This window comes from Drosophila bipectinata, chromosome 3L, assembly GCF_030179905.1.
Source record: "Drosophila bipectinata strain 14024-0381.07 chromosome 3L, DbipHiC1v2, whole genome shotgun sequence".
In the NCBI taxonomy this organism is placed as follows: Eukaryota; Metazoa; Arthropoda; class Insecta; order Diptera; family Drosophilidae; genus Drosophila; species Drosophila bipectinata.
Window position 1 is genome coordinate 15,380,947 of NC_091738.1, and position 24,954 is coordinate 15,405,900.

General features: G+C 43.1%; 3 protein-coding genes across 3 annotated transcripts; all 3 read right to left on the reverse strand.

Moving 5' to 3' along the window:
- Positions 1 to 75: 75 nt before the first annotated feature.
- On the reverse strand, positions 76 to 2,030 carry LOC108133550 (solute carrier family 2, facilitated glucose transporter member 1). Its single transcript, XM_017253532.3, has 3 exons — positions 1,598 to 2,030; positions 1,343 to 1,515; positions 76 to 1,282 (listed from the first exon to the last, which is right to left on the reverse strand). Exons 1-3 carry the CDS (start codon positions 1,965 to 1,967, stop codon positions 158 to 160), a joined length of 1,668 nt encoding a protein of 555 aa, XP_017109021.2. The 5' UTR covers positions 1,968 to 2,030; the 3' UTR covers positions 76 to 157.
- An 893-nt stretch (positions 2,031 to 2,923) lies between these two features.
- Positions 2,924 to 4,961, reverse strand: LOC108133560 (uncharacterized). Its single transcript, XM_017253546.3, has 3 exons — positions 4,635 to 4,961; positions 4,188 to 4,360; positions 2,924 to 4,119 (listed from the first exon to the last, which is right to left on the reverse strand). The coding sequence occupies exons 1-3, from the start codon at positions 4,888 to 4,890 to the stop codon at positions 2,983 to 2,985; spliced, it is 1,566 nt and encodes a 521-aa protein (XP_017109035.2). The 5' UTR covers positions 4,891 to 4,961; the 3' UTR covers positions 2,924 to 2,982.
- Positions 4,962 to 5,627: 666 nt separating this feature from the next.
- On the reverse strand, positions 5,628 to 24,423 carry LOC108133561 (solute carrier family 2, facilitated glucose transporter member 8). Its single transcript, XM_017253547.3, has 3 exons — positions 24,249 to 24,423; positions 7,001 to 7,337; positions 5,628 to 6,951 (listed from the first exon to the last, which is right to left on the reverse strand). The coding sequence occupies exons 2-3, from the start codon at positions 7,298 to 7,300 to the stop codon at positions 5,830 to 5,832; spliced, it is 1,422 nt and encodes a 473-aa protein (XP_017109036.2). The 5' UTR covers positions 7,301 to 7,337; positions 24,249 to 24,423; the 3' UTR covers positions 5,628 to 5,829.
- Between the last annotated feature and the right edge of the window lie 531 nt (positions 24,424 to 24,954).

Below are 24,954 nucleotides of genomic sequence, written 5' to 3' on the forward strand. Positions count from 1 at the left end.
TCTTTCTATTTCTCTGACAGCCCGCAGTGTTATCAACTAACTGAAATGTGATTGGGAAAAAAACAATGCCCAGAGTGCTGGTATGATTGTGGATATTTATTATCTCAGATCTCTGACAAATATAAGCAGAATATACTATGATTTTCCGGGAATTCCGTTAGAAGCCCTGGCTGATAAATCCGTTGAACTTGTCCTGGGCCTCTCGCAATGTCATCCTTCGGGTCTCCGGCAAAACGAAAATGCTCAGAACAAAGCCAAATATGTAGAGCCCACCCAAGGCATAGAAGTAAATGGCACCACCATGACGACTCCAGTCGCAGACACCGATCACAATGAAGACGAGCATTTCGACCATGAAGGTAAATGCTATGAAATGCTGCTTCACACCCAGTGGATAGGCCTCGGAGAGATATGGGGACGTGGCTGTGAAGGCGACTCCAGCGAAGAACTGGAAGACCAGCAACATAATGGCGTTGCCGGTGTTATAGGTGAAAATATTATACTGTGCAGCCATCACAAAAGCCAGAACGCCGCAAACGAGGAGTCCCAAGAGAGTGGGCTTCTTGCGTCCCGCCGATTCCATGCAGAAAGTGGCTATAAAGTTGCCCATCCATCGGCTGACGGCGAATCCACAATACCAGCCATAATAGTCTCCAAACCCATACTCGTTGACAAAAAAGAATGAAAAGCTGCTGACTACAAAGCCGGAAATGCTCAGGACATTCAGGACTCGCAAAAAGACCACTCGGATGAAGGAGGGAATCGCCTGGCAAACGCTCTGTCCCACCGACATATCCTTGTTCTGGGCCAAGTAGCGTTTGTGCTCCGCTAGCTGTTCGAAAGTTTCGTTGGTCAGAGTGTAGGGTCTCTGCAATCTTCTAAGGGCATCTAGGGCACCCTGTTCGTTATTGTCGGCCAACATGATGACCGGGGACTCGATGCATAGAAGTGAGCCAATGATCAACGCCAATAGTCCGTAGATAATGCTCAGCACTCCCTTCAAATTCTCGCTGTTGAAGGAGCTGTATTTGGAATCGGACCAGGCGGAAGTGTAGATGATCTGCAGAAAGATGCCCAGTCCGAGGCACATCTGCTCGATGCTCGCCGAGATCAGACCTCTCATATAGGGCACCGACACCTCTCCGGCCAGAGCCAAGAAAGGGGCAAAGATGAGTCCGTTTCCGATGCCATCGAGATAGGAACTGGCCAGTGTGGCACTTCCATTGTGTCGGGTACTGGCCAAAATAATTCCACCAATCATCACCAGAATCGAACTGAAAATCTAAAGGGGAGAAAGTTTAGTAAATGTCTTAGGAAAGCTTCTGTCTTTTTGGTTACTTACCAAAATAAACTTCTTCGGCACTTTATTGGTAAGTAAACAACTGACGAATGCTCCAATAATTCCACCAATGAACCAGGCCAGGAAATTGTGTTGGGAGGCCTTGAAGTAGAGTCTCCCATGGAATCCAATGCTCCACGCTATGTTCATTCCTCCAGATACAAATATAAGGCCAGCTAAAAATTAGTTATACATTAGTTTCAAATGGTTATACCACACATTTTTTTGATATTTGGACTTTGAACTGGTATGACTCACCTCCTCCCACAGCATTCGATTGTGGCTTATTCCTCTGATTGCGACTGTACCAGCCTGTGTTAGTCACCACCACCACTTGTGGCTGAGGCTGATGTGGATGTGGTGGCGGTGGTGGTGGAGAACTTCCATAGCCTGGTGGTTCGCCATAGTACTGAGGCGGATAGCCGTGCTGAGGGTATCCTGGCTGCGGATACCCTTGTTGTGGGGCAAATCTGGTCTGTTGGTATCCTGACTGTGGCTGTGGGGGAAATCCTAAGTGCGATTGTGGTGCGTATCCTGCATGGGGGTTAGCCCAGGGTTCGGGTTGCGGTGGTGCCGAGCCAAAGCCAATAGGTGCTGCTGGCTCCTGTGGTGCGTAATTGTTCTTCATGGCCACACAGTACTATTTTTCCGTGGTGCAACCTACACGGCGTATAATCAACTCGTAACTGGTTGACGGAATGTCTGGGCTAATGAAATCGGCAATAGAGGACAATTTTGGCCGAAAAGATAATGTGTCCAACTGATAAAGTGTTAACGGTCAACGCGATAAGCACGCGGTCTCTTATCAAAACGATTTCGAATAATATATACTACACCCACATACTGGGGGGTATACCTGTCAACACTATCGGATTCGTTGGGGCTGAAACTATGGGCATATACCAATATATACAACAGCAATATAACATTATCGTTTAAAACGTTTCAACCATTATTATATGCATGGGTGTGATACATCGACTTTTACGACAATAACTAATAAAAACCGAAAAGGCTTGGCACTATTAGCTGCTGAAATCCAGTCAGAAATGTATTATCTATGTTTTTAAGACCTGCAATAAAAACTCGTCACACCTGCGCTTTATGAGAGGGGATTCCCCTTGGATCTAATCCAAAAACCATTTAATAATCTTGTGAAATGAAACCGTATAAATGTAGGATCTAACCACCGATTTCTGCGATTTTTGTAATTGTTTTATTGGTTCCAATGAAAGCTTCCAGCGTAAATATAAGATAGTTTTTTATTGTAAGTAATAAATGTTATCTCTCGGCAAAACCGATTCTTGCTGACCCATATGGGTTGTAAGTACGTAGAGTCTTAATAACCGATTCCGAAGTGGCGTCCTTATACGATGTGTAGACCAATTATATACCAATCTTCATATAAATCTACATTGCAGATTCCACCATCCAGTCCACATGAATAAATCTTTCATTCATAAGCTATTTTGGGTTAAACTAAATAATTTAATTTTCAAACTTCGTTATATATAAAGCTTTTGATATATAAACTTTGTTATATACAAAGCAAATTCCCTGAAGAGGCAAACAAAAAATTCGCTAAAACTTAACATAATCGATATATTAAATAAGGCCCCTTGGTGTTGGAATTATCGTGGCCATCAGTTAAGCTGTGTGTTCTTAACTCTGTTGAAAAGTTCCTGGGCGCCTCGCAAAGTCATCAATCGGGTTTCCGGCAGTGAAACGCATCCCACGATGAATCCAACTAGGTATAGGCTTCCAATGGCATAAAAGAATTGCGAGCCACCATGGTATAAGTTGAAATCGACTAGCGTGATAATCATAAATACAAGCATCTCCACAATGAAGGTGAAAGCGAGGAAGTGCTGCTTTACTCCCAAAGGATAAGCCTCCGACAGATATGCAGAGGTTCCAGTAAATGCCAGTCCGGAAAAGAACGCGAAAACCACAATCAGTATGGTCACTCCGTGGAAACCATGGGTATAGTTATACTGGACTCCAATGGCAAAGCCCATGGAGCATGAGAGGAGCAGGCCAAAGAGCAGAAGCTTCTTCCTCCCCAAGGAATCTACCCCGAAGGCGGGAATGCAGGCGCCAATGAAGCGGAAGAAGGCGAAAAATAGGTACCAACCTTCCGCGCTGTACAACCCGTAGTTCAGGTAAGCGGAGAAGGCCAGAGTCAAGGCCACGAAGGAGGAGAGGCTCATGGCATTCAAGGCTCTCAGATAGGCGAGTCGCACGAAGGTGGGAAGGGCCTGGGAAATACTCTGTCCTACTGACAGGTCCTTATTGTGAGCCAAGTAGCGTTTGTGCTCCGCCAACTGATCGTAGGTCTCATCGGTCAGAGTGGCCGGCTTCTGAAGCCGACGAAGTGAGTCGATGGCTCCCTGTTCATCGTTGTTGGCCAACAACTGAACCGGCGATTCGATAGTCAATAATACGCCCATCAGCAAGGCAAAAAGGCCGAATATTGCACTGAACACTCCCTTCAGGTTCTCGGCTGTGAAATTATTGGTATTATAATAGCTGTAGCTCCAAGTACTGGTATAGATGATTTGAAGCAAGACTCCAGTATTGTAACCGATTTGCTCCATATTGGTGGCTATTTTTCCTCGCATATCGGCCACAGACACCTCTCCGGCCAGGGCCAAAAATGGAGCAAATACCAAGCCGTTGGCGATGCCATCGAGGTAGCATCCTGCCACAGTGGCGTCTCCATTATTTTTGGTGCAGGCAATCACAAGTCCTCCAATCGAGACCAGAGCCGATGCGATAAGCTGTGAAAAAGGTGGTTGGAAATGGTTCAGTTCATTGAAGAGAACCTCGACGAGAGGTTATCACTTACCATGATATATTTCTTGGCCAGTTTGTTGGTGAGGAAGCAGCTGACCAAGGCTCCAATAATACCACCAATGAACCAGGCTATGTAATTGTGTTTGCCGCTCGTGTAAATTATTGGTCCTCGGAATCCCATACTCCACGCGATGTTGAGGCCTCCAGACATAAATATGAAACTAGCTGAGTGGAGATAAATGAATTAAATTAGTTTTCATCTATGTCACTTTTAATTCCATATTCTTCAGCCTAGTTTATCAAAAACTGATAGATAATAACACACTTAGCACAACATAATATTTTAAGGTTAAGGTTGGATTATTTTTTCTAGCTTGTCACTTTTTATTGGTGGCGTCATCACTAGAAATCTAAAGTTATTCCTAGAATAAACCCAGCCAGATAAGATTATGTCCATGGCCAGAATTCGGACAGGTAAGTGAACTCAAAATCAACTCACCTGAGCTCAAAGTATTCCCCTGCGGCCTGTTCCTTCGTCCGCGAGCGAAGCATCCTTCACGCGATGGTGGCACCCTGGTAGGTGGCTCGTATGGTGGTGGCGGAGGCGCTGGTGGTGGCCCTCCGTAGTTCATGGCCGGAGTGACCTGGGGCTGGGGCTGTCCGTAGTACTGAGCCGGATATCCTTGCTGCGGCTGTCCCGGCTGCGGTGGCCCGGAACTGAACCCGATCGGCGGCGCGAATTTGTCGTTCTGCATACTGCGGCGGCTATTTATTATTCCACTGGAGGACAACCTGCTCAGTACGAGGTGGATTCGAAACTGTTCGCTAGAAGGCTGTCAAAATGGTTTTTATTTCTCCGAGATCGAGCCTGCACAACCTGGTACTTGAGTTTGTGGCTTATCGCAAAATTGATTACACAGAGTAGCAACAATAATAAAAGGCTTCTACCGATAAAGTTTTTATCTCATTGTTTGTCCAATATTAGACGTACGTAGTTAAAGTCCCCCTAGCGATCACTCTGATTTTGATTTGCAGGTCAAGTGCTAGTCGGTTTCATCAAAAAGCGTGCCACAGAATTGTGGTTCCCCTGGCTAGTTATAGGATTTATGACTAAGCCACTAATATTAACAGAATACTAATTCAAAGTCCATTTTAAATCTGATTCATATTCTAAGAAAAGGTTCCCAGGCGATGGCCAAATCATTTCTTTAGATAAGATTCAACAAGGCACATTCCTAGAAACCATTAGCAGAGGAAATAAAACTCACTTTTGGATAATGGTATTCCCCCATATTTTTCGGCACTCAAGGTAATAATACTTGAGGTATTAATGAATTTTTGTAATTTTCTGGTGAATAATTCTACAAAAAATAAACATTTTTAATAACAACGGAAGAAATCCATTAAAATATTTTATCTCATCAATAAAGATTGCAATTTCATGATGGGGATCGGATGTTTCTATTGTTCTTGGGCCTTGGCAATTTTTTTCTAGGGAATTACCCTTTAGTTTTATCTTCTTTATTTATAACATGATAAGACATTACATGTATCTAGTGGCCAAGAAAAATATCAACTTTATTTTTAGGAATCCCCTTTTTAATTATTTTTGTTTTTCATGCGAAACGCCATTTGTTGACCATAAAACAATAAACGTATTTGATTGCCGTGATAACTTAGTCAAGTATTTATTATCAGAAATCCTTGTTGAACCACTTGGAAAACTTTTGCTGAGCCTCCGCCAATGGGATAACCTTCGTCTCCGGAAGACAGAAAATTCCGAGGAGAAAAAACACCATGGAGAGTCCCCCAAGGACGTGAAAATAGGCTGTAATGTCACTTCTGGATGGAGAAAAGCTACAGAGTCCGAGCCGTGTGAGCTGCTCCAGGACATAGGATACTGCCACCAAATGTGGCTTCAGGCTCAGAGGAAAGGCCTCGGTAAGGTAGACAGCCGAGGAGGACTGACCCACACCAGCGAAAAATTGCAGAAGGAAGAGCACCACCAAGGCGGCGATCATATGCGGTGTCCTGCCCATCAAAAAGGCAAAGGCGAAGGCGAGAGTTCCCGACGAAAATGTACCAAAGAGAGTGGGGGACTTGCGTCCTGTGGTGTCCATTAGAGGCGCCACGCAAAGGCAGCCACACCACCGCAGCACTCCAAACACTACATATGGCCAGGCCTGGAAGTAGCTAACCACCTCGCTGGCGGTTTCGCACAGTGCACTCCATATTACCAGGTTGAGGCACATGCTTCCGAGTAGTCTGTGCGCCAGGACCTTGACCAGCGAAGGAAATCCGTTTTGGAGACTCGGCCACCAGCCCATCTCCCGATAGGTGGCCACATACAGTTTGTGTTCGTCCAGCCGCAACAGGGTCTCACTGGTCACCATGTAGGGCCGTTGCAGGTGCCGCAGTGCCACCACTGCCCTTTGCTCGTTGGCCCTCATCAGCAGGTGGACCGGTGACTCCACGCAGAGGGCCAAGGCCATGGCTAGGGCCACCACCCCGTAGATTATCGAGAGCACTCCGTGCACCTGGTCCGCCACAATAGCCACGTTCCACTCCACCTGCCAAACGGCTGTGTAGAGCAGCTGCATCAGAATTCCTGTGTTGGAGCTCAGTTGCTCCACGGTAGCGGCCAGGAAACCCCGGACTCCACCCACTGCAATCTCGCCCGCTGTGCTCAGGGCGGGCACGAAAACCAGACCGTTGGCGAGGCCATCCAAGTAGCGGGCTGCGATCACGGTTCCCGGACTCTCCGGCCAGGCAAGGAACAGGACCCCCGAAGCAATCACCAGGCAGGAGCAGAAAATCTGTAAAGTATTCCTTCTTATTAAATTCCTCGAAAAAATTTAAACTTACGTAAATCGGTTGTTGCGGCAGTCGGTGAGTGAAGAATGCCCCAAAGAGGGCTCCCAGGGTGGCAGTGGCATACCAGGCCACTTGCATGTGAAAAGTGAGGAGCAGCTGCTCCCGGTGCGACGAATGGATGGCGAATCCTGCCCCCCAGGCCAGGCTCATGCCACCCGAGACGAGGACAAAGAAAGCGGAGCCGAGGGCACTCCACTGGGAGTGGTTCTTGTAGCCCAACCGAAAAAAGGTCGCCACTTGGGGATGGACCAGCGAATCCTGCGACGCGGGCTCACTCTTCTTCACCGACATTTGCGATCTGTCTACGACACGGCCGCCCAATCCGCATCTATTTATAAGGTAGTGATTAGATCGGAGCATTTTATCAGCTTATCGGATTGCCAGAATATTCATCACCATAACCATAAGTGATACCATAAAATCATCGACAGTAGCACCCATCTATCGCAACAAAGGAAATCAATATGCTCACTCCCCATCGAACTGTGAAGAGTTTTAATTAATACAATTTTGGTTGGCATAAATCATATATCCGGCGCGGCGGTGGGGCTGGCGATAGCTAATCAAAAATTCAATGGCGTGGGGGTTGCATAATTCAGGCATTTTTCCCACACCGATAAATATGGAGTTTTCCGTACTATGTATGCTTCAAAAAAGTGAAAGCTTTTAATGGCTTGGGGTTAAAAAACTGTCGATGCTGTTTTGCTAATAAATATATCCATAATTTCATTTGTGGCCATAACTTTCACGGCAAAAAAATATTGACTAACATGTATTCAAAATCAATTAGTTTTAAATGTTCTAACAAAAAAGCGGATCTGGGTTAATGGATTTTTAAATGACAATAGACAGAATACATTGTTTCTTTGAAAAATTTAATATGCTGCCCAGCGTAGTGCTTTAAACTCCTTGCCATGTCAGATGTGGCATCGGTTCTCTGCAACATTTTGTGTCTGGCCCAGCAGGCAAAGGAAGGGGCTTTCTGAAACCCAAAACCCCAGACCCCACCCAGTCCTCCAGTACGTTCGCCGTCTGGCACTGCATTGCGGCAGGCATATTAACTCCGGACGGCAGATTAAACACGGCCACGACGACCATTGGCAATATCATTGCATTTGTCGGCTGGTTTATGGGCTGCATTACTCGCCGTGACTGTTCCGGGGGCTTTCGGGGGTAAACTCTGGTGCGTATTCCCGAAATTCTAGCCCAGCCGTAGTCGCAATCGGAATCAGAATCACAATCACACTCACATCTGCATAAAGAAAGTGGAAAATGGCGCAGAAACTTTTATCGCAGGTGCTTTACCGGCCTGGGCCTGGGCTTGGGCATGGGTCGGAGCCGGAGCCGGGACTGTGCGATTCCAGCGATTTCCTGGCCGAGAAGGGATAGTTTTCAAACATAGAACTTGCCGCCAAGTTGGCAATAATGTTTGACTATGTGTGCACAAGCCACACCCACCAGCCGGGCGGGCTTCGCACCTTTGGTCGGCGTTAAAATAAATTTAATTTTATCGCTACATAAATACACATGGCAATGCCGGGGAGTTGGGCTCTTCAGAGTTAGTTTGCAGTTGCCAAGTGACACTTCCGGCCTGCTGCAGGCCATAAATTCCAAGGCTAGTCAAGTTTTTGCTCTTGTTTCCGGTTTGATTTTTAGCCACATATATTAATTAGACCAGACTAGAACAGACTAGAACACTCTGCACTGATCGCTTGGATTGGAAAACACTTTTATGGCGAATATACAAATAAATGTTATATTGATCTGTTGCCGTTTTATGACCCACACTCGCACAAAATGGGCAATTTTCCATTTTTGCCAGCGCTCCTCAAAGATTTACGAGCTTTGGGTAAAAACGGCAACGGCATACGAAGGAAATGGAAACGAAAATTGTATAACATAAACTTGGCTGAAAACAAAAGCCAAGTGGGTTTGCCTCATGAAAATTTCTCTCTATAAAATAAAGAACGTCGACTATCCGTGTGTCTGGTGTATATGTATAATATATATACACTGCCACTTTGTGTGGGTGAGGGTCTATATATGACAAGGAAATTTGCGGCGGCTGCTGTTCGTCATATTGCGCATACGCCGCGTGTGCATACGTAATTTAAAATGCATATTATGACAGCCATGCGATGCGACTGGGAAGGATGCCCACATGTGGGAGCCCAAGACAAAGGCGCTTTCAATTAGTGGCTCCCACTTTGGGGAGAAGTTAAAAGTAACTCTGGCCAAGGACACGGCTACCTTAAAAGTCTCACGTGCTGGCAAGTTTTAGCCAACTTTCCAGTCAATATTTCTTCAGCAACTTTGACTCTGGGCCATCGATGTGTTCGTGTCCATTGAATCGGCCTGTACCTAAGCCCATACCCTATCGCTTACCCTCCTGAATGCCATAAACAATAAATCCAAAGTTAATGTACTGAAATAATAGAGTTTTTGTTGTTTAGTTTTAGTTTACTTTGTGAGTAGTGTTTATTTTGTTTGGAGGATTTACCGACAGCCCTTCGGAAATTATGTTTATGCAAATTTCAATAAAATGTCAAGGAAGCCAGGGCACAAATTAATTTATCAGCGAGTGCGTGCCAGGATGAGACACAAATCCTGATTAACTTCTCAGGGCCAAATAAAGAAGACAACAAATGTGCACTTTAGCCAGAGTCAGAGCCAAAAGGAGACAATTGCTGCTACATGCGCGTAGGCTCTTGTATTAATATATGGTGTGTGTATCCCGACGAGTCCTTGTGTCGGTTAATGCACGCTAATAAATTTCGGCGACATTTGTACCTTTTGTTCTCCAGAGCAGGAGACCGGGAGGGGGCGTGCCATGCTGCTATTGTTAACACAAGATGGAGGCGTCACAAATTCCCAGCTTTTTTTTCCACCAGCCGGCATGTCCTTTGCTGCGAAACGCCGGCCGTCACGAGTTTGCCAAAGATGCCTGAAAAATGGCAACAATTCATTCGCAACAGCAGCTAAGGGAAGCCGTCAAAGGTGGGGGCGGGGAAAATAGCTGCAGCTCCTTGAGGCAGGACCCAGGACCTTCGCTGCTGCTCCGAAATTTAGTTGTCGGATCGGTCGCTCCGTTCAAGCAAGTGATTTGTTTTGGTTCGTTTGGCAACAAATCAGAAGATAAACGACATCAATTGCGGCAAAGGACATGGCTGGCGGGCCCCGAAAAGGATTCGCCTGCCGCAAATTATGACTGTTCTGTTTACATAAACAATTATATATACATTTATGTACATTTACATAGCGTTTTAGCCATTTATTTATACAAAATTGTGCCTTTAAACATAACATTGTGTGCAATTAAAATTGCATTATGTGGGCAAATATTTTCGGCAACTTGTTTGTTGGCGTTTGGGCATTTTGTTTGCTGCACCTGTCCTGATGGCAATCGGACATTTTATTGCTCCCCTGCCAGAACCATTTAATTATGCTGCATGACGCAACGGCAACCGTATCGATAAACTTTTCGCAAAATAATTGAAAACAATTTGGGTTTAAATTATTCACAGCCTTCGATCGGGAGCAACGATGAATAAATGTGAATATATTTAAATATCTGATGAGTCGAGTGCAAGGGGTCAACGGTTGATTTTTGCAGATATCCTCCGGAGATTTGGTGTAATTAAACCGTGTTTGGCAGCTTAACTGGCTCATTTGCATAAGCAATAACAAAACTTTTCGGCCATAAAGGTTGATAAACTTAACGCCGCCACCACGAGATACTCGTCCAAAATGTAAATGAGTTTCCACGCCAACATTTTACGCGCTCATATATGTAATCCAATTTAATGTTATGTTTTCGTTAGAACACAAGACACTTGCAATCTTCATTTAGCGGCTCACCAGCTCAGCGTCAAATCTTAATGGTTTTTCACTTTTTTAACGAGCCACTTAAGGCATCTTTTATAATACTATGTATGTAGGAGATATAACTTTTATCACACCTGGCCGTAAAGCAATCCACACACTTAGTTGCCCGGCCACTAATGGCCAGAAACAGGACCAGGACCAGGGTCCTGGGATGTGGCAGCCACGCACATAAATCAATCATAATTGTCCTTGTTAACTGCAATCATGAATATTTCCTCGGCGTGTGCATAAAGCAAATGACAGTCATGCCATATACATAACCGCACACATAACACAACTACCATCAACATGTAACATGTCCTGCCCCTCGTATGTCCTTTGCCAGGAATTTCAGGCGCCTGAGGATTTTGGGCCTGATATTTGGGGGCCGTCCTAATTGCCGTCCGGGCAGCTGGATTTGGGTCCATGGCCAGAACCGAACAGGGCTAAAAGATTGCATCAAATGAGGTTTAATTAATTTTCGAACCCGCACCCGAAACGATCATTTGACAGGATGTAGTCAGACCCAAAAAGGGGGGCGAATGGGGCCATTGTTGTTGCCGTAGCCGCGTGTTTGCTTTAGTTAATTGATTTTCTTTCAGTGAGTTCCATTTGTGTAACAATCCCAACTCAAAAGTGAAAAGTGAAAGCAGCGAAAAGCCACCAAACATTCAGTTCAGTTTAGCTTTTTGTTTGTGCCAAAACGACAGCTAAAGCCGAAATTAGAACCAGACTACACTGCCATTGGCACACTTAATACTCAGCAATAAAAATGTCCTTTAATAGTCGGTTGTTGGTTGTATGATGGTTTAAGTGGTTGAATTATTGAATTAAAGTTTTTATGACTTTTGTGAGGGCAATGGAAACATTTGAAAAGGAGCAGCACATGTACGTCAAACTAAAATAATAAATGTGCAGAGTAAATTGCTTTATAAATACAAGATGAGCTAAGTTTAAAATTAGGTTCATTGCTTTATGAAGAGAATAAGTTTTCATATACATATGCAAATAGTTTTGATTTAATCTTCGTCTACGTTTTTAAGGGGTTAATCAAGCCCAGTTCATGGCATGCAAGACTGACCCAAGCCTCCTCACGTAAGGCCTTATGTGTGTCAAAAAAGGACTCCTGCACGTACGCAGGACCTCACGATTTGCAGCTCATTAGCAGCCGCAGACACGACACATGTCCAAACTGCTAAGCGCGCTCTAAATCACTGGCAGGACTCTGGCCTTCGATTCCGATGCCTCGGCTCAATTAGTCAACAATTACCAGCGACAATCCTTGATGGTCTCCTCTGCTTCGCCCTGGAGATGGGCAACGAACGACAACCGGGACTCTGTGGAGGCCTAGTGGCAGGTCCTGTCTCGCGTGGTCTAATGGCTTATGAGTAGTCACGTGCCCCTGATGGCAACCCACTCATTTCGCCAACGTGGCAGCCATCTTTCACCTTTCATCTGTCGGCTCTGGTATCCTGCAGCCTCGCTGTCTTTTCCATCCTGTGAGGTACGGCAAGTTTTTAGCGCAAATTTGAATAAATTTGCAGGAATTAAGTCTGCCATAGCCTTTCCTGGCTGCACTTGGAGAAATATGCTACTATCCTATGAAAAATTTAATTTTTGGCACTACAAGCCTGAAAAGATTTTTTTCCAGCGTTTGAACTGGGCCTGAATGCTTTTAAGCGGTTTTGGCCTTTGTTTCTCGACCGTATCCTGGCATATCGCAGCTTTTTCCAGTTGGCCTCGTTAATAAAGTCAAGTGAATGCGCTTAATCAACACGTGAGTGGGAGGAGTGAGTGTCCTGGAAAAAGGATGCGTCCGACTTCCTGCCAGTTGCAAAATTGCTCACCTACGCCATCTTTTTCTGAAGAAAAATTAATTAAACAAGCCCATAAACTTTGGGATCCAAAAATAAAATAAATAAAAAATGTTCTGGTACTCTTTGTTGCGAATTTTTTGTATCCGCCAATGGAAAAAAGTCTGTTTGTTTAATTTTTTGTTTTATGCCCGTCAGAAGCCGAAAAAACGCGTCGGGCACAAAAGCCAAACTCATTGCCATTAAAAACGCATTATCCTTTGTGCTTTTTTATGACTTTTCATTTGAAGGGCCCATGGAGAGGTCCTGGCTGGTCCTGGTTGCGTGTTTATTTGCTGTCGAGCTGTAAAAAGAACTCAATATGATAATGCTCACAGGCAGCTGGCAGATATAATAATATCCAGCAGCCATATATAAAAATCTAATGAAGACCAATTGTTAGAATGTAGCTCATGGGGGGCTCCTCCTCAGGTTCTCAAAAAGACAATATTAAAATGCGCTTGCCAAGGAACAAAAAAAAAATCACAAGCCAATTCGCCTAAACAAAAAGGAAAATATTTACAAAAAAATAAGAAATTGTAAAAGGAATGCAGAAGGACGAGGGCGGCTAAGGAAGCAAAATCTGTTATTGTATTCCAGTTGGGATTTGCCAATTTAGGCGCCTCTTTTGCGATTGTCTGCCAAAAAAAGGCTTACATTGGGATTTTTATTTGATTGCTCAAATGAAAACAGAAAGCCAAATGGAAAATTGCTTTGAATCCGAGAAGAATGTTTACCCCTCGGGGTGCCAAAGAGTGGGAATATAACTCGAGAATAATCATTTACAATGCTGCCCAAAATGGATTGCCATCCAAAATTGAATTATCCACAAGTGGGAATCACTCAAGGATGAGGGTAGCTGAGGGAATCTGAGTTGCTTTTCCTCCATAACAGCTGAGTGATTAATGCAAATTAGGGGTTTACTGGTTCATCTCCTTTAGATACATTAACTACTTTAAACTTCACATTCGATCCTAATCTTTAAAGTCAAAAAGTATAAAGAGTCTTACAGCCATAAACCAAAGTATTATACCAACTCCCAAAAAATCATATTTCTTTTAGAAAAATTTCATTAAATAAACTCGTTTTTCAATGGAGCTTGGGGGGCAAATAATCTCAACCCTTACAACTTACGGCAGCAGCTGGCAAAAAGGGTTACTAAAAAACAGGGGGCTTGTGTTTGAGTTTGGGTTCTGGCTTTTTGTAGTTGGAGACCCCTAATAGCTTAGTGTGGCCATTGTAGTTCGGGTAGATATTTCTGGGGATTTCTCGGGGTTGTGGCACGTGCATTGAACCCTGAAAATTAAAAACAGCATAAGTAATGGGTCCGAAGCACTGCCTGAAATATGGGGGGGAAATGTAAATTAATCGACAACGCATATGAATTTATAATAATAATAAGAGAGAAACGCAAGCGAGTGAGCATTTCCTGCAGCTGACTATCGAATAAATTCCTCCCAAAAAAGGGGGCCAAGACGCCATTTCCATTCATAATTCACAAGCATAAATTTTGTGAAGTTTTTGCAGACGACGGGCGAGTGAGAAGTAGGATACAGGTTCGTGGGACTCTGGATTCTGGATCACACACCTTGCGTTTTGGCCGACTTGTTTTTGTGGCAGCCGGGTGTTAACGGGCCACGTAAATTTTGGCTAACGATGCACTTTGCACTGGCAATTCCACCTGCCACGCTGCCACAATCAAGTGCAATTCATTGTGGCCCCGTCAGCAGGATCTGGACTGAAAATACACACACACCCTCACCCTGAGGCAGTCCTTTTTGGCTTAAATCGACAATCCACAATAGGCCCGAAACTATGGCCTCCTTTCTCCATTTTTCCTTCTCTTCAGGTTGGGTAATTTTTCAGTAAAGTTTTTCCGTCTTTCATCCAAAGAGGGCGAAAGTAAATAATTTATTTTATAAATTCCCAAGTAGGATTAACACGGAATATGCAGATTCCCTCGTCCCGGAAAAAGGGTCAAAACACATTTCGGGTCCTGCAAATGGGTCCTGGCCGTGGGTCAGTCAGTCCTCGGTCGGATTAACAGTTTCCCGGTGCTAAGCCGTCGTATATTTATATAGTTGCAATGCTTTCTGGCCCCTGCTGCTATGCTGATGGCTGTCAACTTAACGGAAAATTAAATTGAGTCCTCTTGCTAATAAATGGAAAAACATTTTCGGGCACTTGGCAAGACATTAGCCCGAACATGGGACAAACTTTGTACACACATTGCCACATGCAAATTTGTTCTGTTCTGTTGACAATTATTGAGCAGATGACAAATGTTGCCTGGCGGCATGGCCAACATTTTTGAGACATTCATGAGTTACGGGGCCCCATACTGGGGAGTGATGAATGGTTTCGCCCTAGACTTCAAAAAAACTTGGGTCAATTGATGAAAAGGTTCATAAAAGGATATGGATTTTATTCATATTTTTTACAAGAACTTGAAGCTTGAAGAATATTTAACAGCTTAAGTATTTTGAAGTGTTTGTTAGTTTCAGGCCAGGGTTTAATTAATTCCATGCTTTAGTGGCCGTAGGCCAACGATTTGTTTTCCATTAATATGGTCTGTTCTTGTTGTTTGATGTACATAATGACATCAAAAGATAAACAAACTTCAGGTTTAGATTCGTTTGAAACTTGGACAAACAAATGATCATTGCATCTTTTGTGTCGAATGGCAGTGCAACAACAATTCCGGTTAGAGTCATGCCAACTATTACCAACATTTTACTTACACATCCTCGTTACACGTCCTGCAACAAGGATTCTCTCACATACGTGTGTGTGTTAACTACCGAAACAATGTCTGCCGGAAAGTGTCGGTATTGGTGTGTCCGTGTGAGGAAAAACAGCAACAATACCATTGGCGATGACGATAACGATTTGCAGTTACATGTGTTTTTCACCATTTTCCCCAACGGTTCTTGATTTTGGCCTGGCTGACACATTGACAGCTTGAAAGAGTGAAGGAGTGACAGAGTGGGACGATAGGACGGTGGGGTGTTGGGCAAGGGAACAGGATGAATGTAATAGAAAGCAAACGCTGGCAACTTTACGATAGCGTTAAATTAGACATCAACTTGGCAAAGTACACACACAGTGACACACTCAAACACACACACTGGCGCCAACAACAACAGCATTGATAGCCCGTCGAGTTGCCAGATGGCGATGGCCCATGCTTATCAAAGGCGGTCTGAAAAATTACACAGAAAAAAAAGGGGTACACTGAGATAAATTGTAAACCTTTTTGAAAAAATGTTACAGGTTTCAAGTCTTTGGTTCTTTTTTTTAGGGGACAACCTACTACCCATTTTCTCTCAGTGCCGTGACAAAAACAAAGTCTATGCCTTTGCTATCGCTGTGCGTCATGTTCTTCAACGCCTTGCAACCAACTTGCTGCAGTCGACAACATTGCAGCAACATACAGTGGGCGTGGCATGTCTCGAACCCCTGCCCCGCATATGTATGCACCACAAGGGCGTAACGCGTCTGGCCGACACGCCCACCAAGCTCGTTTACATGACGCAATTGCCTGGCATTCATAAGCCATTATCAGAGCCAAGTCATCGGGCAAGTCTTAGAGCAAACAATGCAGCTACCATCCATCAGCCAGTGCCACTATATGTAGATATAAATATATATTCATGTGGCCATATATAGACAACCGACTTCTGTGGGCCGTGCTTGAACAGCCTTATCACTTCCAGGACGACACAGATCTCTTGGTGGCTCACCCCACGTCCAAGATGTTTGACTTGCGGCGGTTTATGGATTTATATCTGGCAAGAGTGCTCCGTTCCGGTCTCATCAAGTTGGCCCACGCACTGGCATAACTTCAACGGTTGCAACAATTTCAAATGGGACATCCAGATGAAATAGGACTACAATTTCTATCCAAGAATCAAGCAGACTTAGAGGTGCTCTAAAGGCATTCTAATCTATTTTTAAGCCTTTTAATGCCAAAGCATTGACATTCCAGCCTGATAACAGATAACAATAATCACTTATTTGTCCAGGTGGTATTTATCTGTTGACAAACTCAGCCACTTATCATTAATGCCTCGTGCTTTGAAAAGAGTATAAATATATTTAGAAATAAAGTTCGCCACGCGTCAAAGTCCCGTGAAATGTTCGGTGGAAATTCAAAATGAAATTCTGTGCCAGAAAAGAAAAGCGGAAAAAGGACCTAAAAGTGGCAACAGAAGCATCAGCATCGCCGAATAAAACTTTTGGCTGTTTTTATAAATGTTTATTTAGCACAAAGCAGTATGGCTTTGGGGAAAAAAAAGGGAAAGAGACAGATAGAAGAGGCGGAAAAAGAGAAGGGAAGCTGGGTAGCGAAGGGCAACTGGCGGAAAGGTGATTCAACAGCAACAACAATGAGTTGGCCTTTGGTTGTTGCACGGTATTTGTCTTAAACAAGGCCAAAAGCGACAAAAAACAACAACAACACAAGACTTTTTTTTGAGTCCTCTTTTCGGCGGTCCTTTCTTATTTTTTTTGTATATTTTTTTTTATTTGGTGCTCTTTGTGCCTTTAACAATAATTTTGCTACTTAGACGGATTTTTCTATTTGTGTATCAACGTTTTATTTGCTGACAGGTGTAAAATTGCTTTAGCTCCGGCTCCTAACTCTGTTGCCAGGATCGACATTTGGCAGGCTCTTGCTCACATTTCTTTTCCGTTTCCTTATTTCTTTTGTTTTCTTTTTATGGCTTGATTGAGGATAGAGGATTGAGAACTGGGGACTGGGGCGGTAAAGATAATTGCCAGTCGCAGGGCAACAGTAGCGATTAGTTTAATAGTTGGCCATTAATGCTGCTGCCACGACGGCCATCATTCGATTTGTATCTCAATGCCGCATTACGCATACGCCACGTTGTGCCCATTGAAGGCATTAATCAGAACGAAACTGCTTTGGGGGAGGGACTGGCTTTCCTTTCTTCTATTTTCCATAATAAATATTGTTTGCTGCACTTTTCCGCGTGCCATATTCTGTGATGTGAAAAATATTTTACACATTTCTGAAGCGCCAAGAACGTCAGCGTCAGATGGAGAGAGCACCCATTTCGTCCTGGCTGCCATCTTTTGCTTCCTGTCTCTTTCTTATACTCTATATGTCTGTGTGTGTACGTGTGTGTGTGTGTTTATGGAAGAGTCCTTCAGTGCCAGCAATTTCCCCGTGTTTGCTTTTGGCGTGCACGTGCAATTTTTTCCCATTTCCTCTCTCTCTACTATACTATATATCGAATATGTTTTGATAAATATGCACGACTTGAGTTTTTGAAGTATCTTTCTATGGCCCTGTCTCGCTCCCACTATTCGCTCCATCTCACTCGTTGGCGGTGGCTTGCTGTTTGCCCAATTTGATTGCTCAAAAGTTGGTTCTGGCCATATGCAATTTCATGCCAGACCCTTCACGTTGTGAAGATGTTGCCAACTTCAGCTTGTAATGACCATATCAATAAATTGCTTAGAGGCAAAGGGCAGGCACAAGTCTTGCTTTTCTTTCTAGGGCTTCGATTTTTCCGAGAAGCATTGAAAATATACCCCGGCTTCATGAAAATTGCTCAAGAATCCGGAAAATCTCTAAATAATTGCTTAATTTCGGGAATCATGTTGCTGGTTCACAAAGAAGCGATAGAAGCATTTAAGCAATAATTAGAATTTCTTGAAATAATAGAAACGATTCCGCTAAAGCGAAATAAACAAAAGCTCTGTGGAAGGATGTTGCACTGGACTTCGATTTCATCCACTTAAGCTGCCATAAATGAGGCACTCACAAATTATGAACCAATAAAAAAAAGGGGAATAATGGAAATAAACGAATTTATAAGCTTAGCTCGAGGAGCAGCGCCAAGATGCAGCAGTTTGGAGCAATTTTGACTGAAATAATAAAATTAAATGAAATTCATTTCAGATTGCTGCCACGGAGGAGCAGCAAAGGCAAAAGCAACGCGTTCAGTGTTTATTTAAAAAAATAAATTGCGTTTTAAAAGCATCATAATTCAACGAAAACATTGCCAAGCAGGCAAGCAGCCAGCCAGCCAGCCATCCAACCAGCGAGCAAAGGACTAAGGACCAAGGAGCTGCAGGAGTGCAGAAGTGGGAGGAAGGTGGTGGCAGTTCGCTTTCGCCTCGCCGGGAATTCATTAAGCATATTATAAATGCTTTAAATTTATAAGTAATTGTAAAGGTTTTATGCGGTTCGCAACGGTTTGAACGTGTTTATCATCCCAAAGCTGTGAAGGGCATTTCCCCGTAATTTATTTAAGAACCAAATAAACCATGGGCTCTTCCGCTTATCACAAATAATTGGTAGCAAATATTTGTTCAAGTAAAGTCATTCGGTCTACCCAAAATTTGAGTTGGTTTTGCGGTGGCTTTAGTTTTTTTTGTCAAATTGAAATCCTCAAACTCAACCATTCAGTTCCATCATCAAAGCTAATGTGTTTCGCTTAAAGTGATTTGTAGGCTTTCGTTTCTGTGACAGACGAACACGAAGTCTTTGACTTTTGTTTGGGCGATGGAATAGTTCGTGCATATATTACGTATACGCCACCGGCCTCTGCTTTTCTCAATTTCGAATCAAAATACCAATATTTACTTAAACGGCCTCTCACAAAACACATGTTTGTGTTTGAGGCTGGGGCATCGTATCTATTTGTTTCTGGTTGGCAATCAAACTATTTACCAGTGTAAATAATATGTCTGATTTGCATTTTCCCATCAATCTAAAAATAGGTATAATCTCCATGGAATCTTTGGGGAGTTCTCGAAATTAGCAGAAAGCTTAATTCCGATTAGAATATCATTTTGCCATCAATTGGCAAGTTTCAGATAACTATCAATAATCGTAAATCAGTAAACGAGAAACATTTCTGATTAAGAATTTCACTTAGGCAACTTTCCCCCTCAATCATCAGCCGTCCAAGGAATGAGCATTTGATATATTCGCCTCTGAACTTTAGCAAATTTATGTTGAAGTATTTCCTGAAGCATTCCAGAAATTAATGGCGTTACTTTTAAAACCTTTTATACACGTCAGCAGTAACAGCAGCGAAAAAAAGGAGCCCACGCAAGGCAAAAACTCGTAAATTTGCGAGCTATAAAAATCAATATGTTAATGGCGAAAAGTTGGCCATATATGCGTGTATATATATATGTGGATCTGTGTATATAAGAGAGGCCAACGAGACTGTTGAAATATAAATCCCATTGTCAACAATGGCCAGCAGCATTGACATGCGACGTCGGACAAAGGACGCCGGACGACGAACGGCGAACGACGGATGACAACCAACCTACAGCGAACATTGGACATTGGAACTCAGAGAAGGATGAACATGTGACTGGAGGGATGGATTGGTTGGATAGCCAGATCGATGGATGGATGAACCAATGGTGGTTTAAATGGCCAAGGGAGCACAACCGCAGCACAGAATAAATACAATAAATACACATGTGAACAACTCGGTGGCATGGCAACCTCATTAAATTGTTAAATCTTTTGCCAGTCCAGTGTCGCAGTACGAAGTGGCAAATAGTCGTGTGTGTGTGTGTGGCACGGAGATCGAATGTGTTTTTTTTCATTCTCGGGGGCACATCAAAATATTGACCAAGCAAATATCCAAGGCCAGCCAGAGCTCTCTAGAAAATCCGGAATCAAGCCAAGGACTGTCTGCAAAATTTATGCAAACTTATGCCACACCACTCAATTCCGCTCCATTCCCGCCCCGGCTTTCAATTTAGACGAGACACTCCGCGGGGGATGTGTGGGGTCGGTCTGGCCAGGGCCAGGGGTAACTTTGGAATCAACTCAAATTGATTTATGGATATTTTTAGCTGGCGAAACGAGAGCTGAAGAGCCACAGAGCAGGGGCACAAAAAGTTTAAATCGTGTTGCGTGCCAAACGCAAATATCAAAAATCGACATTCGACATTCGAGGCGTGGTCGCCAGAAAACCGCTCGAAAATTATAGCTTTCAGTTTGCGCGCGAATTGTAATAAATTTAGAAAACTTATATACACACTACAAACTCATCCCATTTCAAACCCCAGCCCGACTTCTGCTCCTTTTGGAGTCGTTTTCATAAAGTTTGCCGCAGAATTGCATTTTTACCAACCGAGTCCCTCCTTGAGGCTCTTGGTTTTTTATAGAAAGGAGTAACCAGGGTACCGCCCTCTGAGTTGTCCGCCAAACGTGGCGCAACTAGCCGAGGTCGTTAACAGCTGGCACGGCTTAAGCCAACGGCTAAAATGGCAAGAATCCGGCGGAAAAAAAGGCAGCCGGGAAAAACAAGGTAGAGGTGCAAACAAGAGTGGAGCTTCAAGTGGTAAAGGATGTGGGACAGGAAGCTGTTTTGACCTCGACCGTGGTGTACGCTGCCATGCCTTCAAGCCATCAAAAATATGTCATTATAATTTACCCAAGGAAGAGGTAAACTGGCGAAAATGCAGCCAGAATGCAGAAAAGAAGTTGCCCACGACTTGACCACAAATTATATAAACAGATCTAAGAGATCATAGTAAACAAGGCTTCTTTTTATATAAGCTATTAGTGGTTATCCCCTATATGTCCCACAGTGATGACTATATCTTCCCCAATTCTCAACCGATTCTCAAGGGCAGTACCTCAATCGATTTGTAGACCAATTTTTCACCATTCTGCATCAAAATCCTGAAGCAAAATATTTTTTAGCTTTTTTGTCCATTTTTCGTGATGGGATCCCTAGAAAATGGTGTTTTGCCCTATAGAATCCCTATAGAATCTTCCCCAATTCTCATCCGATTCCCAAGCGGAGTACCTTAAACGATTTCTAGATCAATTCTCCACCAATCTGTATCAAAATCCTGAACAAAATATTTTTCAGATTTTTTGTCCATTTTTGTGATGGTATCCCTTGAAAATGGGGTTTTCCGCTATAGGGTCCACAGTGATTGCTGTATCTTCCCCAATTCTCATCCGATTCTCAAGCGGAGTGCCTTAAACGATTTCTAGATTGATTCCCCACCATTCTGCATCAAAATCCTGAGACAAAACATTTTTCAGATTTTTTCTCCATTTTTCGTGATGGGATCCCTAGAAAATGGTGTTTTGCCCTATAGGGTCCACAGTGATGGCTATATCTTCCCCAATTCTCATCCGATTCCCAAGCGGAGTACCTTAAACGATTTGTAGACCGATTCTCCACCATTCTGCATCAAAATCCAGAGACAAAATATTTTTCATATTTTTTGTCTATTTTTCGTGATGGGATCCCTTAAAAATGGGGTTTTCTAGAAAGTTTCTGAAGGGTACGTGTATAGTACACTCCCTCGCATATACGATAATTACTGAGACAAAATAGTTGAAATGGTTGTTTACCCGGCGAAAGGGAGCGGCAAGTCGTTCATTATCCTTTCCCCTGACTAATCCTAGACATCCTTAGCGCCTGTCTGAGCGGAGTCAGGCATCGATGCTTCACTATGTGGCCCAAAGGCGACGGGCAAGGGCCACGCCCACGCCCCTTTTGGGTTCTTGCTGCATTTCCCGCGAACAACATAATAATACCCCTGGCAGGGAATAGGGAATCGAGGATGGCGAGGGCCGAACGGAGAACGGCTAACAGGACCGAAAACAACTCGGCCAAGTTAAGCAACCAAGAGAACTTGGCACGCAATCCAAGGCAGGCTTAAAGGTTAAGCATTATAATTTGGTTTACCTTTCTGGTGCCTCGTCCCCGGCTTGTTGTGTGCAAAAGTTGAAAATAGTTGGTAGTAGCTGGGAAAAAACTTGGATAAATTGAATTAAATTGAAGACGCCTAACAGCCTAACAGGCTGCCATGGTGGCAGGGTGGCATGGTGGCCCGTCAACGAATCCTTTGGGGCATTTAAAGCGCCTACAATTTAGAGGGCCTCTAATTTATTACCTCCTCCCACCAAAAGCAAGCAATACTCCCACTACCACTGAGCATTTGGGCCTGGTTATTTATTGTAAACTGACGGCGAATTCCAAAGGAGAAAAACACTGTTAGATCGATATGGCCAATCGATGGTTGTGGAATGGCTCGTATTTAATAATTCCAACATTTATTTGATGCCAACTTTTCTGTAATTGTAGCCCTGCCAACCCACAAAGCTTAAGCTCTGGATTTTCTAGAGAATAGTGGTGTGGGTGGGAGTGGTTACAGAGGCGGGGGTGAGAGTTCCGCTCGGGGCATTGGCGTGCCAAACAAAAATATTTAACACTTGTGCCATAAACTATTGTCAGGCTCGGTTTCGGCGGTTGGGGTTGCTTGGTTGGTAATTTTTTTGCGCCACTTTTTCCGTGGCGGGCGAGGAGAATCCCTCGATGCGGTGGCTAGTGCACCACAGCGTAATGTAGGTCGTGGTTTCCAGCTGTCTGTTTGTATGTGAGGTAATTTATGTAATAGTAACCGAAATTAAACCAAATATAAAGATGATTATTTACAGTTTTCGTGTAAGCGTGCGCCTGAATTGTTTACCTCTCCCCGGCTTAAGTCAATGTTTTGTGCGTGTTTTTTTAACTATTTACAGACTTTTCCCCCTTTTTTTAAAACTCTGTTTAACAACTGCATTAAAGTGTAATTATATGTGGCAAAAATCTGTCGAATTGACATCAATGACGACTAAAGGAAAATATTTCTCCTGGGAGTCTTGTGTAAATTTAATGGAGCAGGATCAGCGAATTGAAAACCCAAACTACTGAAATTAATTCATTTTCCATAAAATATTTTACTTTTATTTATTCGCACATTTAACCAGTATGAGTATAATTTCAGTGTGTACCATGAGTAAATATTGGCACATATACGGTTTAATTTCATCATATAGGTATGTACTCCAGACCTTTCTGTAAAGATCTGCAATAATGAATGTTGAAAAAATAAGGATAATAATGTTCTTGAGAAAGAAGTTGTCGGAGGAAAAGGATTTTCCACTTAACATACTTTAATATATATTTTCTTCTTGTTTCTTTTTTTATTCAGTCACCCTGTTTTCGAAGCTCATAATTTTTTTATGGACTTTTCACCTTCTGCGGCACTCAATCGCAGCAGGCAGAATCCATAAACGCAGCTGCAACAAAAAATATCTGTTTATTTGTAATTATTTTGTCATTCTGTAAATAATCCCCATGAGTGGGGATTTAAAATGCTTTCGACCAAAAAGTACCCTTTTTATGACGTTGAAATTAAATAAAACCGATATATATTTTATAAAAGTATGATGTGCTTTTGCATCAAACCCCCCATTGCATCCATCGTATATGCTGTGACTATTGCCAATTGAGTACACAACAAATTTATCCATCCATAAATATTTTTTCAGTTTTTCCCGCTGCTGTCAAATATGTTTGCAATTGTGTAAATCGTTCGTTATGTTTGCTGAGTACAAAGGAAGAGCAAACAGTTTTTAATGGCGGCGTGATAAGCTCTTTGCAAACAACAAAAACAAAATTCAGAAAAACTGAAAACAAGTATGAAGTGGTAGGAAAAAAAAGGATTCTTACATAACTGCAGTCTGAGGATAATTGTTGGTAACTGTTTTGTGTGTTACGTTGCCAGAAAACAAGGTGCTCAAGATATCTTACAGGGGAGCTTCATATGTGTAGGGATATAACGATGTCCCTGGAGTAAAACACCAACACTTTCCTTATTCTAGTTTATTTATTATTCTTGACTAGATCCGCTTCGGATCGCTGCTGGTGTTCGACTGACTCCGCTCTCAACTCGTGATCAGCATCAACCCTCATTGCTCGCTGAAAGAGCAATGAGAGCGATGAGAGCACCAGAGAGAGAGAGCCAGAACCGACAACCGCCAACGACACCGACTTACACTAACAGTTTACAGTTATACAATACACTTATAGCTAATATATATATACCCTAAGTAGCAATCCTGCTACAATTCGGCCGTCCTGACATTTAAAGATCCCCTGATCTTGTGATATTTTACAATTGATTCTTACATCTATTTGACTTAGATACTATTAATTATTTATTTACAAAAGTTTACATAATATTTGAGCTTTATCTTCGTTTACCTATCCAATGTTTAATGTTCTGACTACTCCAAACACCTTGATATGGAATACGTGACAATTGAAAACCTTCAACATCTTTAATTAAATACCTGTCATTGCCTAAAATTTTGTCTATTACAAATGGACCCTTATGTTTGGGTATTAATTTTCTTGCAACGCCTACAGTACAATC

Excerpts from the sequence above, each read along its gene's own strand:
- LOC108133550 (XM_017253532.3), bottom strand. The coding sequence starts at position 1,967 with ATGAAGAACAATTACGCACCACAGGAGCCAGCAGCACCTATTGGCTTT. Across the intron at positions 1,516-1,597 it reads ATCGAATGCTGTGGGAGGAG|CTGGCCTTATATTTGTATCT; the intron begins GTGAGTCATACC and ends ACTAATTTTTAG. Across the intron at positions 1,283-1,342 it reads TGCCGAAGAAGTTTATTTTG|ATTTTCAGTTCGATTCTGGT; the intron begins GTAAGTAACCAA and ends TCTCCCCTTTAG.
- LOC108133560 (XM_017253546.3), bottom strand. The coding sequence starts at position 4,890 with ATGCAGAACGACAAATTCGCGCCGCCGATCGGGTTCAGTTCCGGGCCA. Across the intron at positions 4,361-4,634 it reads GGGGAATACTTTGAGCTCAG|CTAGTTTCATATTTATGTCT; the intron begins GTGAGTTGATTT and ends ATCTCCACTCAG. Across the intron at positions 4,120-4,187 it reads TGGCCAAGAAATATATCATG|CTTATCGCATCGGCTCTGGT; the intron begins GTAAGTGATAAC and ends CCTTTTTCACAG.
- LOC108133561 (XM_017253547.3), bottom strand. The coding sequence starts at position 7,300 with ATGTCGGTGAAGAAGAGTGAGCCCGCGTCGCAGGATTCGCTGGTCCAT. Across the intron at positions 6,952-7,000 it reads TGCCGCAACAACCGATTTAC|ATTTTCTGCTCCTGCCTGGT; the intron begins GTAAGTTTAAAT and ends AATACTTTACAG.